The sequence below is a fragment of the Rana temporaria genome, chromosome 7 (assembly GCF_905171775.1).
Source record: "Rana temporaria chromosome 7, aRanTem1.1, whole genome shotgun sequence".
NCBI classification, from domain to species: domain Eukaryota; kingdom Metazoa; phylum Chordata; class Amphibia; order Anura; family Ranidae; genus Rana; species Rana temporaria.
Window position 1 is genome coordinate 93,984,825 of NC_053495.1, and position 17,597 is coordinate 94,002,421.

The 17,597-nt window shown below is 41.3% G+C and overlaps 1 protein-coding gene across 1 annotated transcript in view; it reads right to left on the minus strand.

The window, feature by feature from the left end:
* Positions 1–7,340: 7,340 nt before the first annotated feature.
* RGS21 (regulator of G protein signaling 21) overlaps positions 7,341–17,597 on the minus strand; it is a 74,542-nt gene continuing 64,285 nt past the window's right edge. Inside the window, exon 4 of the mRNA XM_040359673.1 lies at positions 7,341–7,639. Coding sequence (XP_040215607.1) covers positions 7,439–7,639 — 201 coding nt within the window. The 3' untranslated portion in view covers positions 7,341–7,438. The remainder of the gene's footprint in view (positions 7,640–17,597) is intronic.

Below are 17,597 nucleotides of genomic sequence, written 5' to 3' on the forward strand. Positions count from 1 at the left end.
TATTAATGTCTCTTCAATTAAAAACTGTCTGCTCACAGTTTTTGACAAGTTAGGTTCCCCTTTTAATAAGTTACTTTCTTCTTATTAGCCTGCTTTGCTTTGTTCTTTAGCATATGCAAAAAGTTTACATAGGTAGAGTTGTGCTCATAAGGTTACATACCCATGGTAGAAGCCTGCTTACTGTACAGTAAATGGCAGCAAGACCTGCCTCAATTTCTAGAACAAAATCCTTTGGTGTGATATAACCCAAACTGAAGTTAAGGTCACAAAGATAAATACTACTTGAAGAGGAGTCAACAAGGCTTATGACAGGGACCCCAGAGCAGAGGAAGGGAACCTACCCCGCTTTCTGCTCTTCTGTGAGAATGCTGTAATTAAAGCAGCTAACCTCCCTTCTAAACCAACCAATGCTGCTGCTAGAGTGCCTTCAGTGACAGATACAGGAGCTGCAATGTGGGAAGAGGCTGCAATGCCTGAATGGGGCAATGGCTCATCCTGTGCGGCTACCTCAGGTCTCTCAGGGGAGAATGGTATCATGCAGGCATGTCTAGAATCCCCAGATCCAGATGGCGACACTTTAATGCCCCTTTTTTCCTACCACTGAACCCCTTCTACAGAGAGACAGTCCTAAGCCCAAAAGCAGAGGTACTAACACAGGTGCATCTACTGCTGAGCCTAGTCTGGCTATATACAAATGCCTGCTAATCTGCACAGCCTAAAGCTGAGTTGGTGTCTTAGTATGCATGAATCCAATCCACAAGATACTTACGTGCCCCAAACAAGCTGCTGTGTCCCTTCACTTAACCAAGCTCTTGGCGTCTGGGGTTTAAAAAATACCCACGTTTTTGCCGACGGCAACCACGCCCCCTCCCCCTGCTGCTCCAGCCGTAGTGAGAAGCGTGCTCCATGCTCATCCAGAGGGGGCGCCGTGGGACCCCCCCTCACAACTTTCGTGGAAGAGGTGAGCAGATCAACAGACCGGCTGCACTGAGCTTTCATCCTGGAGAGCATGTAAGTAAAGCACCAGGTATGTATCTTTACTCCCTCTAGTGGCGGGAAAACAGGTAAGACATTCAACTACTCAGAAGAGAACCCTAGGAATTTCTCAGGGTTGTCTTCGCTTGCCTTATCTCCGCCGCAGGATACTGCTGAAGACCAGACAGATCCAAACTTCACCCATCACGGCCGGTTGTGTTGTGCCAACATTCTGGGTTCCTACTTAAAGGAGGCCTTTTCCCTGGACCTGTAGAGCACTCTGCCAGAAACCTTTGGGCATTTTTTAATACCTGCCCAAAGTGCTGGATCCCAAAGTCCAGCCCTACAAGAGAGACATTACAGGCAACATTGCTCTTCCACGAGGCCCGGGTACCATCCATTTTGGCGTTCTTTTCTGGCCTTCTTTGATGGATCCGGTTGTGTGGCTCATAAATACCCGCAGGGATCCTCAACAGAGCATCTTCTTAGCACATTCTTAACCGTGACCAACACCTTAGACACTGGCAAAAAAAACTGAGGTACTCTACATATGGGAGGGGTTATATAGAGGGGAACTTCTCTTGTAATCAGGGTGTCCAAGTGTCCTGATGGTGACTTATAACCCATTAAGTAATTAACAAGGCTCTGTGTCCCGTGAAGTAGAAAGAGAAAAGACTGTCCCATAGTGCCGTATAGTTCTGTACTTGTAGACAAGGAAAGATACCTATAAATACATTTGGAAATTGGATACTCCCAGTGGGTATTAAAAAACAAATTCTAACAAGACTGTAGCGGAAATTCAAAATGAGAGGTAAAACCGTAAGAGGAAGCAAGGTGAAAATGCCAAAAGTGAATGCAAATACTAGCACAATTAAAAAATATATGACGCAAAAAGGAAGTCCTAGAAGCCCGGTAACAGAGAGACAACAAGAAACAAGTTAACCACTTAAGATGCAGGTTAAAGCGGAGGTTCACCCTAAAAAACATCTATGAACCATCCCATACAGCATACTAGCGTCAGCTATAGTATGTTTTTTTTTTTTTTTTGATTGACGTCCGGCTATGGCGTGTCACGCGTTCCGAAAATAGCCGGAGTAGGACTCGGCTCTTCCGCGGCGCCTGCGCACAGACTAGGAGCTGACTGCGCAGGCGCCGTATATATCCGAGTCCTATTTCGGCTATTTTCGGAACGCGTGACGCACCATAGCCAGACGTCAATCATGTTCCCCTCTTCATAGGAACGCCTATTTCCCCGCCGGAGTCTGAAACGAAACTGGACGATTAAACAGTAAATACAACGGCAAAAAAAAAAAACATACTATAGCTGACGCTAGTATGCTGTATGGGATGGTAGATAAAGAAAAACATTTTTTTAGGGTGAACCCCCGCTTTAAGGACCTTGCCCCTTTTTGCGATTCGGCACTGCTTCGCTTTAACGGACAATTGCGCGGTCGTGTGACGTGGCTCCCAAACACAAACGGCGTCCCTTTTTCCCCCACAAATAGAGCTTTTTTTTGTGGTATTTGATTACCTCTTTGTTTTTTGTTTTTTTTGTTCTATAAACAAAAATAGAGCAACAATTTTGAAAAAAAATCAATATTTTTAACTTTTTGCTATAATAAATAACCCCCAAAAATATATATATAAAAAAAAAATTTCCCTCAGCTTAGGCCGATACGTATTCTTCTACCTATTTTTGGTAAAAAAAACGCAATAAGCGTTTATCGATTGGTTTACGCAAAATGTATAGCGTTTACAAAATAGGGGATATTTTTATTAATAATTTTATTTTTTACTACTAATGGCGGTGATCAGCGATTTTTTTTGTGACTGCGACATTATGGCGGACACATGGGACAATTTTGACACATTTTTGGGACCATTGTCATTTTCACAGCGAAAAGTGCTATAAAAATGCACTGATTACTGTGAAAATGTCAATTACAGTTTAGGAGTTAACCACTAGGGGGCACTGTAGGGGTTAAGTGTGACCTCATATGTGTTTCTAACTGTAGGGGGGCGGGGCTGGATGTGTTACATCAGTGATCGTCTTTCCCTATATCAGGGAACAGACGATCACTGACATTGCCACAATGAAGAACGGGGAAGGTGTGTTTACACACACCTCTCCCCATTCTTCAGCTCCGATCGATCGTGTCTGCGGTCACGAAGCTTTGGACCGGGCCGGTGGCTCGCTCGCAACCCCATGGCTGGGCACTTAGAGGACGTACAGGTACGTGCTTGTGCCCAGCCGTGCCATTCTGCCGACGCATATCGGCGTGAAGGGGTCCTTAAGTGGTTAAAAAAGTTTCAGGAAAGAGTGAAGCAAAGCATATGAGGCACTCGCTCAGAGAAACCTCAAATCAATCAAGAGAGGACTTGGGAACTGACCGTGACACTGACACAAGAAAGGAGGAACAAGGAGCCAGCTCCCAAATGCCAACAAAAAGAGAAATAACAGATATGTTTGCAAAATGATAAAATTCTATAAAAACGGAAACCGCAGCATTACATGGAGATCTGGGCCATATACTGGCTCGAGTAGAGGATACAGAGGGGATAAACATGCCCATAAAATAACGAAGCTTAAAAAACAAGTGAAAAATTTGCAAGTTGAATGGATGAGAATGCTATACAAAGTAGAAGATCAAGAATATCGGAATAGGAGAAATAATTTAGGGATTCAAAGGTCTACCAGAGGCGGAAAGGGAAGACTTGAAAAGCACAATGAACAAAATGTTCAACCTGCTACTGGACAGACCAATGGAGGAACTATTGAAAATAGAAAGAGTACAAAGGATCAGAAAACCTCAAAGTGTGTGAGCAGAAGCCCCAAGAGATGTAACAGTAAGATTCCAGTTCTATTAAAACAAAGCACAAATCTGGGAGAAGATGAGAGCAATATCATCACTGACACATAACAGAGAAAAGGTTTTAATATTTGTAGATGTAGCTCATGAAACTTTGGCAAGAAAGAGACTCTTTAGACCATTGCTTTCACAGATGCTGACAAAGAATATGAAATATAACGGGTATTTTTCTGCATGCCTGGTAGGACATACAAATAGTACATCAGCAAGACTCAGATACCCTGAAGACTTACAAGAGTTTTGCAATAGGTTAGAACTACAAATATCTGTAGAAGGGGAACAATGGAAAAAATGTCTAAAAATACAAAGAAATAAAGGACAGTAAACAGACAGCAGGTAGGATACATTAAAAATGACGGGACACTCGGGCCTCAGTCTTACCATGAGACAAAAAAGAACTATGGTGGACAGAAGGTACTTGGGACTACTACCGGTTCAAAGGCCAGAATGTGGCCATAAACTACTAGAATATGGAAGACAGGAATTGGGCAAAGGATTTAGGGAGGGGGGTTGATTTGAAAGGGGAGGGAGAGAGGGGTGGGTGGGGAAAAGGAATAGTCCTCAGATAACTTGTTGTCTCATCTCCCTTTTTTATGTCCCTCTATGCTAAAAGCTCCCACCCGAAAGGAGAGCAAAAGATGCGAAAAGAATAATAGATATTTAATATGATTAAACTTAAATTCTTAACATACAATGTGAAGGGTCTAAATACTCTGGTTAAAAAGGCATAAGATCCTTAAAGAAATTCAGCACTTCTCTGCAGGTGTAGTTTTTCTGCAAGAGACACATATATCACATGACACACAAGTTAAACTTTACGCAAATAAATATTCTACAGGGTTTACTTCCTCTTTAATTAAGAGATTGTTAGTTTTCAGCATAGAAAAGTGCCACAGATCCCTGCCAGGTTGGACTTGGCATATGGGGTGTGAGCTGCCAGCAGACCGCTCATATCCCTTTCACTGTTTGTGCAGTGAGTTCCCTGCATGAGCAGAGCTTTTCTCCTTTCCCCTGATCTTAGCTGAGTGGGGGGGGTAGCGACAGGGAACATCAGTCCATATACCAAAGAAATAGAGCCTGCACCACTCTTTGTTAATTCCCCCTGTGTCTCCTGGTGGGACAAAGAGCTCTAACTGAGGCCCAACCCTATAGTATCAGGCCTTCATCAGAGTTGCTGATGGTGTTAATATTATGCTGCTGAAACTCTAGTGCACAAAATTCGAGAATTCCCAAACTGACAGTCAACTAACAGACAGACATAATGAAAGAGTGAAGTCATGTCTGTCACCAGTGCACAATTACCTTCACCTCTTATCATAGCATTTTTTTCAATATAGCGCTAGAGTGAGGGTGCATGTATGCTGGATCTACAGAAAGAGCCGATGACTTAAAATCACTCACTCTGCAATCCAGACGCTCAAATTCTAGCTCATCAGCTTCTTTCAGCGGTAATAGTCAGTGCAGGTGTTTATTATCTTAATACATGGCAATTGTAAAATGAAAAGTGTCTGTCGCATTAAAAATTGCTTTCCATTGGCACTGGTATGGAGTCTAAGCAGATTGTAAGCTCTCTCAAGCAGAAGGGTCCTCCTAACCCTCTTGTATTGAATTGTACTGTAACTGTGCTGTCTCTTTATATAATAAAGGACTCTACAAACTGTTGGTGCTAGATACAGTATACAGTATCTCACAAAAGTGAGTATACCCCTCACATTTTTGTACATATTTTATTATATCTTTTAATGGGACAACACTGAAGAAATTACACTTTGCTACAATGTTGTGTAGTGAGTGTACAGCTTGTATAACAGTGTAAATTTGCTGTGCCCTCAAAATAACTCAACGCACAGCCATTAATGTCTAAACTGCTGGCAACAAAAGTGAGTACAGCGCTAAGTGAAAATGTCCAAATTGGGTCCAAAGTGTCAATATTTTGTGTGCCCACCATTATTTTCCAATACTGCCTTAACCCTCTTGGGCATGGAGTTCACTAGAGCTTCACAGGTTGCCATTGGTTCCACTCCTTGATGATGACATCAAGGAGCTGGTGGATGTTAGAGACCTTGCGCTCCTTCACCTTGCGTTTGAGGATGCCCCACAAAAGTTCAATAGGGTTTTGGTCTGGAGACATGCTTGGACAGTCCATCACCTTTACCCTCAGCATCATTAGCAAGGCAGTGGTCGTCTTGGAGGTGTGTTTGGGGTAATTATCATGTTGGAATACTGCCCTGCGGCCCAGTCTCCGAAGGGAGGAGATCATGCTCTGCTTCAGTATGTCACAGTACATGTTATCATTCATGGTTCTCTCAATGAACTAGAGCTCCCCAGTGCCGGCAGACGTCATGCAGCCCCAGACCATTACACTCCCACCACCATGCTTGACTGTAGGCAAGACACACTTGTCTTTATACACCTCACCTAGTTGCCGCCACACACGCTTGACACCATCTGAACCAAATACGTTTATCTTGGTCTCATCAGACCACAGGACATGGTTCCAGTAATCCATGTGCTTAGTCTGCATGTCTTCAGCAAACTGTTTGTGGGCTTTCTTGTGCATTATCTTTAGCAGAGGCTTCCTTCTGGGATGACAGCCATGCAGACCAATTTGATGCAGTGTGCGGCGTATGGTCTGAGCACTGACAGGCTGACCCCCACCCCTTCAACCTCTGCAGCAATGCTGGCAGCACTCGTACATCTATTTCCCCAAAACAACCTCTGGATATGAAGCTGAGCACTTGCACTCAACTTCTTTGGTCGACCATCATGTGGCCTTTACTGAGTGGAACCTGTTCTGTTAAACCACTGTATGGTTTTTGCCACCATGCTACAGCTCAGTTTAAGGGTTTTGGCAATCTTCTTATAGCCTAGGCCATCTTTATGTAGAGCAACAATTCTTTTTTTCAGATGCTCAGAGTTTTTTGCCATAAGGTGCCATGTTGAACTTCCAGTGACCAGTCAGAGAGAGTGAGAGCGATTACACCAAATTTAACACACCTGCTCCCCATTCACACCTGGCGCCTTGTAACACTAATGAGTCACATGACACTGGGGAGGGAAAATGACTAATTGGGCCCAATTTTGACACTTAGGGGTGTACTCACTTTTGTTGCCAGCGGTTTAGACATTAATGGCTGTGTTGTTATTTTTGAGGGGACAGCAAATGTACACTGTTATACAAGCTGTACTCTCACTACTTTGTGTCATTTCTTCAGTGTTGTCACATGAAAAGATATGATAAATTATTTACAAAAATGTGAGGGGTGTACTCACTTTTGTGAGATACTGTATCCTGTATAATAATAATAATCTGTGTAGTTACAAACTTTGTTTAAATGCTAATCCTCATTGCCTATTGGCAAACATTGTCAGGTGTTGACTTTCTTAGAAATGGAGAATTTGCAACGCCAACAGGATTTGTGCAATAACAAGGGATGTTGAACTAAAAAACTACTTTTACAAAAAAATAAATGAAACAAGACACAATACTGACAATTATGTTTATTTAAATGTTTTTTCAAAATACATTGTTCTAAATGACACTGACTAGTAAAATTATTTAATAATTACACTGTATGGTGACACATTCATTATTAGAAGGATAACCACCTTTTTTGTCCATTATTTTCTTGCTTCTTCATCAACTCTTTATAATGTTCTGACCTTAAAAAACGAGGAAATGAGTCCTTTGCCATAAGGCACAAGATAAGTTCCTGAGCATCATCAAAACAATTAACTGTTGGCTGTGACATTTTCTGGGAGATCAGTTCTCTTGTTTTGTGGTCAATATTTACCTGGAGGAGATAAAAAAATGCATGTTATAATGCCAGGGTATTAGCTGACCTTTACTTATAAAGTAAATGAAATGTTGACTCCATCATTTTTATTATTAGTTTAGCATGTTTGCTGGCAAGGTACTATGCTCACATTCAAAATGAACAATAGCTTGCAAAAAAGAGCACGTCAGATCCGATAAATGTAATAATAGTATAAAGACTAGGGGCCAGATTCACAAAGAAGCGCCTATCTTTAAGCGGGCGTAGCGTATCTCAGATACACTACGCCGCCGTAACTTAGAGCGGCAGGTCCCGTATTCTGAAAGAACTTGCGCTCTAAGTTACGGCGGCGTAGTGTAAATGGGCCGGCGTAAGCCCGCCTAATTCAAACTAGGCTGGTAGGGGGCGTGTTGTATGTAAATGATTCGTGACCCCGCGTAAATGACGCGCTTAACGAACGGCGCATGCTCAGTATCACGTCAAATTTTCAAAGTAAATTACGCCCGTTCAATGCTTAGTCGACGTGAACGTAACCTACGCCCAGCCCCATTCACGGACGACTTACGCAAACTACGTAAAATACGACGCTGTTCGGGCATTTCCGACGTCCATACCTAACATGACTTACCCCTGCTTTATGAGGGGTAACTTTACGCCGGTCAGACGCCTTACGTAAATGGCGTATCTAGCTAATTTGCATATTCGACGCGGAAATATACATAAGCGCCCCTAGCAGCCAGCATAAATATGCACCCCAAGATACGACGGCGTATGAGACTTACGCCACTCGTATCTAGGCAAAATTCATGTGTAACTGATTCTAAGAATCAGGCGCATAGATATGATGGCGCACATTCGGACTTACGATGGCGTACGTGGAGTCACGCCGTTGTAAGTCCTTTGTGAATCTGGGCCCTGGTCTGAGCACATAGGTCTCCTAGAGTTAATTCACACAGATGTTGAGGCTAAAGCTGGCCACACTGTTCAATGTTTTAATCTCCGTGTGGGCTCCCGTGTTCGACAGAAGTCGATTATTTTATCAACTTTTGTCGAATGACATGTTGAAAAATTTTCCATTGATCGTGGTTAAAGCTGCTGATCTGTAAATTCTGACAGTGGCAGGTGGCAAGTCGCAATGCTTAGCAAAGGTTGCAAGCAAATTTAATCAAACCTGATGTGTGTACTAGACCAGCCTTTCTCAACCAGGGTGCCGTGGCATTCCGGCAAAGAAAGGTAGAGAAAGGCAGTAAGAGGAGTCCAAGATTGCGATCCCCATCTGAACTGTACGTACAGTCTCTCACAAAAGTGAGTACACCCCTCACATATTTGTAAATATTTTTGGCACCTCATGGCAAAGAACACTATGAGGATCTGAAAAAAAATGTTTTGCTCTACATAAAGATGGCATAGGCCAGTGATGGCGAACCTTGGCACACCAGATATTTTGGGACTACATTTTCCATGATGCCAAGGTTCGCCACCACTGGCCTAGGCTATAAGAAGATTGCCAAGACCCTATAACTGAGCTGTAGCACGGTGACCAAGACCATACAGCAATTTAACGGGACAAGTTCCACTCAGAATAGGCCTTGACATGGTCAACCAAAGAATTTGAGTGCACGTGCTTGGCATCATATCCAGAGGTTGTCTTTGGGAAATAGATGTATGAGTGCCAGGGCCGGTACAAGGCAGGGGCGGGAGGGGCGAGTGCCCAGGGCACTACCATTTCATTCAGGAGGGGAGCGCAATCAGCCGCGGCCACCAGACCAGTTGTGTGTGTCACTGTCATACAGCGCGGGCAGCGGCAGTGGCACTTCACAAATCGTGTGCCGACTGGCTGCCGAGTGCGCTCCTTTCCTCCTGTGTGTTTACTCGCTGCGGCTGTTTACTTGCTCCCCCCCTATGGAGGATTGGTGGATTCCAGCGGCGTGCGCCGCGTGACGTCACGCCGGAGGCGAGCTGAGAGAGGGAGGACTCGTCTCTGCGCAGGGAGCTGTGTCGGCGTTTGCTGCCTGCAAGGACAAGTCACGAGGAGCCTGCCAGTGCCTGCAGTGCCTAGTGCTACTGCAACAGAAGATCAACACTGAAGGAGTCAGACGCAGTCTGTGAAAAAAGTAAGCAAACAATAAGTAAATAATTAAATGACTGTATTGGGGAGGGGAGGCGGACTGAGGTGACCATTTTTTTTATAAAAAAATTGCATTTAAAAAAAATGTTTTTGTGTTATTTTGAGCTTGCCTTCTCTGACTAAGACAAAAACATTAATTGCAGCCTCACTGTGCCACCAAACGCAGCCACTGTGCCATCACATGCAGCCACTGTGCCCATCAAACGCAGCCACTGTGCCAACACACGCAGCCACTGTGCCACCATCAATTGTCGCCACTGTGCCCAAACGCAGCCAATGTGCCATCAATTGTTGCCACTGTGCCCATCAAACGCAGCCACTGTGCCCATCAAACGCAGCCACTGTGCCCATCAAACGCAGCCACTGTGCCCATCAAATGCAGCCACTGTGCCATCACATTCAGCCACTGTGCCAACACACGCAGCCACTATGCCATCAATTGTCGCCACTGTGCCCATCAAACGCAACCACTGAGCCCATCAAACGCAGCCACTGTGCCCATCAAACGCAGCCACTGTGCCCATCACACGCAGCCACTGTGCCCATCACACGCAGCCACTGTAAAAACGGGGGGGAGGCAGTTTGCCATCTTCGCCCTGGGCACCAAATGGCCTTGTCCCAGCACTGATGAGTGCTACCAGCATTGATGCAGAGGTTGAAGGGGTGGGGGGTCAGCGCTCAGACCATATGCCGCACACTGCATCAAATTGGTCTGCATGGCTGTCATCCCAGAAGGAAGCCTCTTCTAAAGATGATGCACAAAAAAGCCCGCAAATAGTTTGCTGAAGACAAGCAGACTTACTGGAACCATGTCCTGTGGTCTGAGGAGACCAAGATAAACTTATTTGGTTCAGATGGTGTCAAGCGTGTGTGGCGGCAACCAGGTGAGGAGTACAAAGACAAGTGTGTCTTGCCTACAGTCAAGCATTATGGTGGGAGTCATGGTCTGGGGCTGCATCAGTACTGCCGGCACTGGAGAGCTACAGTTCATTGAGCGAACCATTAGTGCCAACATGTACTGTGACATACTGAATCCGAGCATGATCTCCTCCCTTCGGAGACTGGGCCGCATGGCAGTATTTCAACATGATTACGACCCCAAACACACCTCCAAGATGACCACTGCCTTGCTAAAGAAGCTGAGGGTAAAGGCGATGGACTAGCTAAGCATGTCTCCAGACTGTAGGTTTGTTGTTAAGTAGAATCTGTTTGTAATTTTGAACTGGTACTTTTGTACTGTAGCTCCAGCCAAAAAATCTATTTTTACCCTTTTGTCCCAATGACAAATGTTTTTTTTTTAATTTGTTTTTTTTTAGTGAAACAAGGATTGGTGATAAAGCATCAGTGGACACACAGTTACTCTTGGTGGGTGCAGGAATGGGTCCTACTGTGAAATATTAGATCACATTTTCGAAAATTCCGTTTTTTTTATTTTGTATTTACGAATTTCCCTTTTTATTTTATTTTTTAATTTTTCAATTTTCGAATTTTTTAATTTTCGTATTTTCGAATTTCGAATTTTAGATATTCAAATTTAGCAATTTCAAAATTCCGAATTTTCAAAATTCCGAAATTTTCAATTTTTTTAATTCGAAAATTCGAAAATTAAAAAAAAAGAAAATTAAAAAAATGTGAATATATTAAAAAAATCGGAATTGCAATATTCGAAAATCTAAAATTTAAAAAAAATTTGTATTTCCCAAATTCCGATTTTTTTTAATTTCCGAATTTTCGTATTTCCGAATTTTTTCATTTCCGATATTTCGGATTTCCGAATTTCGGAAATTCCGATTTTTGGAAATTTGGATTTTCGAAATTCGGAATTTCTGAAATTTGGAATTTTCTAATTTTCGAAATTCCGAACTTTTGAGAATTCGAAAATTAAAAAATTTGAATATTCGAATTCTTGAAATTCCGAATTTTCGAATTTTTCAGTTTTCGAATTTTCGATTTTTTTAATTTTCGAATTTTCGAAAATTACAATTTTTTTTTATTTTCGAATTTTCATATTCGAATTTTTCGTATTCGAATATTTGAATTTTAGAATATTAGAATTTTCGAATTTTCGGGTTTTCGAATTTTTGAAAAATTCGAAAATTAAAAAATTCGAAAATAAAAAAATTCGAAAATTAAAAAATTCGAAAATTTAAATATTCGAAAATTTAAATATTCGAAAATTAAAATATTCGAAAATTAAAATATTCGAATACGAAAATCCGGAAATGAAAAAAATCGAAACTTGAAAAATTCGAAAATTGAAAATTGAAATTCCGAATTTTCATTTTTTTTTTATTTTCTCATTTTCAAAATACAGAATTTTCTCATTTTCGAAATTCCGAATCTTCTCATTTTTAATTTTCGAAAATTTTTATTTTTTTTTATTTTGTATTTACGAATTTCCGATATTTTTTTAATTTTCGAATTTTTCAATTTTCGAATTTTTCAATTTTCGAATTTTCGTATTTTTTAATTTTCGTATTTTTTAATTTTAGATTTTCGAATTTTGCAATTTCTAAATTCCGAATTTTCTAAATTCAGAAATTTTGAATTTTCGAAATTTTGAATTTTCAAATTTTTTAATTCGAAAACCTGAAAATTCGAATTTTTTTATCGAAAATTAAAAAATTCGAAAATGCAAAATTCGAAAATTAGAATTTTTTTTCGAAATTTCGATTTTTTTTATTTCCGAATTTTCGTATTTCCGATTTTTATCATTTCCGATATTTCGGATTTGCGATTTGAATTTTCGAATTGAAAAATTCGAATTTTTGAATTTTCGAATTTTTGAATCTTCGCATTTTCGTATTTCCGCATTTCGAAATTCGAAATTTCCTAGTTTTCTCGGATTATCCCTTGTACTTTTGCTTGTCTCCTTGCCGACCCCGCCTGGCTTGTTCCTGACTACGATTCCTGGAATTTCCCTTGGACCTGGTGTACCTTGCTGCTGACCCTACCTGGCTTGTTTGACTTTGTTCTTGGATTGTCCTCCTGGGTTCCTGTCTACGGCCTTCGAACCGTGAGTTGTGCCTGGTGGTTCCTTATTTCCTGGTTGCAGCTGATCTTAGCCATCCCTCCACCTGACACCGGGATAACAAGACTACCGGTCAGAAAAGCAGAGGGACGGTTGTAGTCTTCTGGCAGACCTGACATCCTAAGGCCAGATGAACCTCAATGAGCTGGTGCAGGCAGTCTCTCTACAGGGTCAGATGTTGGGTGAGCAGGCTAATCATGTACAGTCATTGGAGGAGAAGTTGGGTACCATCACTACTCTGTTATCTTTTTAGGCCCCCGACACATGGTACTAGTCCAGCTACACCAAAAAACCCTGAGTCTGGTGTTGGAGGACCTGTAGGGTTTTCCCGCTCCAAAGATACCTCACCCCGATAAGTAAGATGGGAATCCCTTGGCTTGCAGGGGATTTCTTCACCATTGCCGGTTGCATTTTAGAAATCAACCTTCTGTGTTTGCCTCTACCCAAGCCAAGGTGACATTTATTATCTCCTTGCTTAAGGGCAAATCTCTGTCCTGGGTGTCACCTCTTCTTGAGAAATATTCTCCTGTACTTACCGATTACCCCACGTTTGTGCAAACCTTTGAGAGAATATGTAACCCCGTTAAAATTGTTCACAAATTCAGAGCCCACCTAGCATCTTTATACACGGTAACAAATGACTTGAATCCAATAGAAGCGGATGCCTTCTCCCAAATAAAACTCCCTGGACTAACACGCCCAAGGAGCTCTCCTTGAAGAATCTATTTCATCAGAAGAAATTCAATTCACAATCAAAGAGTTAAAGTTAAACAAAAGACCCGGCCCAGATGGCTTTTCAGCTTTATACTACCACACATTTGCAGAGATCCTATCCCCACTACTCACCAAATAATACAATCCTAAAAGGTAAATCATTTGAACAAGAATCGCTTATGGCTATTATCTGTATGATACCCAAACCTAATTCCGACCACACATCTTATAATAATTATCGTCCCATATCCCTCCTAAACATGGACATAAAAATACTAGCAAAAATATTGGAAAATCGACTCAACAAAATTATAGGTAACCTTATCTATAGAGTAGGTTTTATGCCTAATCGTCAATCGCGGAATAATGTCCATAGAGCAGTTCTTTTGGCACACATAATTTTTTAATTTTCGTATTTTTTCATTTCGAATTTTAGATTTTCGAATTTTGCAATTTCGAAATTCTGAATTTTCAAAATTCCGAAATTTAGAATTTTCGAAATTTTGAATTTTCAATTTTTTTAATTCGAAAACTCGAAAATGTGAAAAAAAATTATCGAAAATTTAAAAATTCGAATATTTAAAAATTCGAAATTGCAAAACTCGAAAATTAGAAAAAAAATCCGAAATTCCGATTTTTTTTAATTTCCGAATTTTCGTATTTTCGTATTTTCGAATTTTTTCATTTCCGATATTTCGGATTTCCGAATTTCTGAATTTCCGATTTTTAGAAAATTTGGATTTTCGAAATTCAGAATTTTTGAAGATTTGAATTTTCGAATTGAAAAATTCGAATTTTTCCATTTTCGTATTTTTTAATTTTCGTATTTCCGCATTTCGAAATTCGGAATTTCTAGTTTTCGAATTTTAGATTTCCGAATTTTTTTCATTTCCGAAATTTCGTATTTCCGAATTTTTGGAAATTTGGATTTTCCAAATTCGTATTTTTTTAATTTTCGAATTTTCGATTTTTTTAATTTTCGAATTTTGTAATTTTCGAAAATTTGGAATTTTGAAAATCCGAAAATTCAGAATTTTCGAATTTTCAAAATTCCAAATTTTCGAATTTTCAAAATTCCAAGTTTTCGAAAATTAAAAAACTCGAAAATAAAAAAATCGAAAATTTTAATAAAAAATTCAGAATTTTCACATTTTTTTAATTAAAAAATTCGGAAATACGAGAATTCGGAAATACGAAAATTCAGAAATACGAAAATTCGGAAATACGAAAATTCGGAAATTCGGAAATACGAAAACATGAAAATTTGGAAATTCGAAATGTTCGGAAATCCGAAAATTCGGAAATAAAAAAAATTAGGAAAATCGAAAATTCGGAATTAACAAATTTCTCAAATATCGTTAAAAAACGAATTAGAAACTAAACTAATTGCACATTTCTGCCCTATATATATTCCCACTTCCCCTTCCTGTCCATGCCTTAGGATAGGTTTCCGTTTATACTGTTTGTGGATGGATGCTCATAGTTTCGATTTCTGACTTAGCTCATTCTTGACCGCCTTGCTTGTTCTTGACTACAATTCCTGTAATTTCCCTTGGACCTGGTGTACCTTGCTGCCGACCCTACCTGGCTTGTTTGACTTTGTTCTTGGATTGTCCTCTTCCCTCCTGGGTTCCTGTCTACGTCTAGCCGCACTTTATGTAGGCTTGAGGACTATTATAAAGTAGGCAAGCTATAAATTGAAAGAGGCACGCTTCAGGGATGCCCACTATCCCCCCGGACTTGCGGCTATAATGAATTGTCGGCTCCCGGCAATTCAGAGAGGATTCATTCATAAAAAAAAAAAAAAAGCGTGGGGTCCCCCAAATTCAATTACCAGGCCCTTCAGGTCTGGTATGGATATTAAGGGGAACCCCGCCGTCAATTTAAAAACGTGGGGTTCCCCCCAAATATCCATTTCAGACCCTTCAGGTCTGGTTTGGATTTTAAGGGGAACTCCACCCCAAATAAAAAAAAATGGCGTGGAGTTCCCCCAAAAATCCACACCAGACCCCTTATCCGAGCACGTTAACCTGGCCGGCTGCAGAAAAGAGGGGGGGACAGAGTGCGGCCCCCCTCTCCTGAACCCTACCAGGCCACATGCCCTCAACATGGGGAGGATGTTGATGGGGACAAGGGTCTCATCCCCACAACCCTTGCCCGGTGGTTGTGGGGGTCTGCGGGCGGGGGGCTTATCAGAAGATAATCCCCCTTAATATCCATACCAGACCTGAAGGGCCTGGTAATTGAATTTGGGGGGACCCCCACACTTTTTTTTTTTTATAAATGAATCCTCTCTGAATTGCCGGGAGCCGACAATTCATTATAGCCTCAAGTCCGGTTTTAAATGACTTTATTTCTTTCAGAAATGACACTTTGTGCAGAGACAGTTCTAAGTACTGGAAACATGCGCTATTTCACATGCTAACTTTACACCCCCCCTAGGTACGAAATTTAAAGGAATATTTAACTTTTATTGTTTCACTCTAAGCATTATTAAATTTACTGCTCTCGAAAAAACTGCAGTTTTTAAAACTTTTTTTTGCATTGATACATGTCCCCTGGGACAGGACCAAGGTCCCCAAACACTTTTTAGGACAATAACTTGCATATTAGCCTTTAAAATTAGTACTTTAGATTTCTCCCATAGATTTTAACAGGGTGTTTCGCGGCTTTTCGAATTTGCCGCGAACACCTCAAATTGTTTGTTGTTCGCCGAGCAAAGCCCTGTCTTATATTAAGAGAGGTATGGACTCTAGAGACAGAGATATAATTTTGCCCCTGTACAAATCATTAGTAAGACCTCATCTGGAATATGCAGTTCAGTTTTGGGCACCAGTTCTCAAAAAGGATATCGGAGAACTGGAGAAAGTGCAGAGAAGGGCAACCAAACTGATAAGAGAAATGGAGGAGCTCAGCTATGAGGAAAGATTAGAGGAACTGAATTTATTCACTCTCGAGAAGAGGAGAATAAGGGGGCATATGATCAACATGTACAAATATATAAGGGGTCCATATAGTGAACTTGGTGTTGAGTTATTCACTTTACGGTCAACACCGAGGACAAGGGGGCACTCTTTACGTCTAGAGGAAAAGAGATTTCATCTCCAAATACGGAAAGGTTTCTTCACAGTAAGAGCTGTGAAAATGTGGAACAGACTCCCTCCAGACATGGTTCTGGCCAGCTCAGTAGATTGCTTTAAGAAAGGCCTGGATTCTTTCCTAAATGTACAGAATATAACTGAGTACTAAGATTTGTAGGTAAAGTTGATCCAGGGTAAATCCGATTGCCTCTCTGTATGAGAATGAGGGTGGTAGTTTTGTAAACATTCAGCATTCAGGAAGGAATTTTTTCCCCTGCTGTAGCAAATTCGATCTCATGCTCTGCTGGGGTTTTTTGCCTTCCTCTGGATCAACTGTGGGTATGGAGTTGGGTGTATGGGATTGTATTGTGTTTTTTATTTTGTTTGTTTATTTATTTATTTTTTTGTGGTTGAACTTGTGTCTTTTTTCAACCTGACTAACTATGTAACTATGGGCCAGATTCACGTAGAATCGTGGCGGCGTAACGTATCCTAGATACGTTACACCACCGCAATTTTTCATCGCAAGTGCCTGATTCACCAAGCACTTGCGATGAAAACCTACGCCCGCGGCCTCCGGCGCAAGGCGGGCCAATTCAAATGGGCGTGTTTCATTTAAATTAGGCGCGCTCCCGCGCCGGACCTACTGCGCATGCTCTGTTTCCTAACTCCCGCCATGCTTTGCGTGCCGTGACGTAATTTTTTTGAACGGCGACGCGCGTAGCGTACTTCCGTATTCCCGGACGGCTTACGCAAACGACGTTGATTTTTAAATTTCGACGCGGGAACGACGGCCATACTTTAGACAGCAATACACTTGCTGACTAAAGTTAAGTCACCAAAAAAAAGTGTAACTTTGCGACGGGAAACTAGCGTAGTGGCGACGTAGCGAACGCGAAAAACCGTCGTGGATCGCCGTAACTGCTAATTTGCATACCCGACGCTGGTTTACGACGCAAACTCCCCCCAGCAGCGGCCGCGGTATTGCATCTTAAGATCCGACAGTGTAAAACAATTACACCT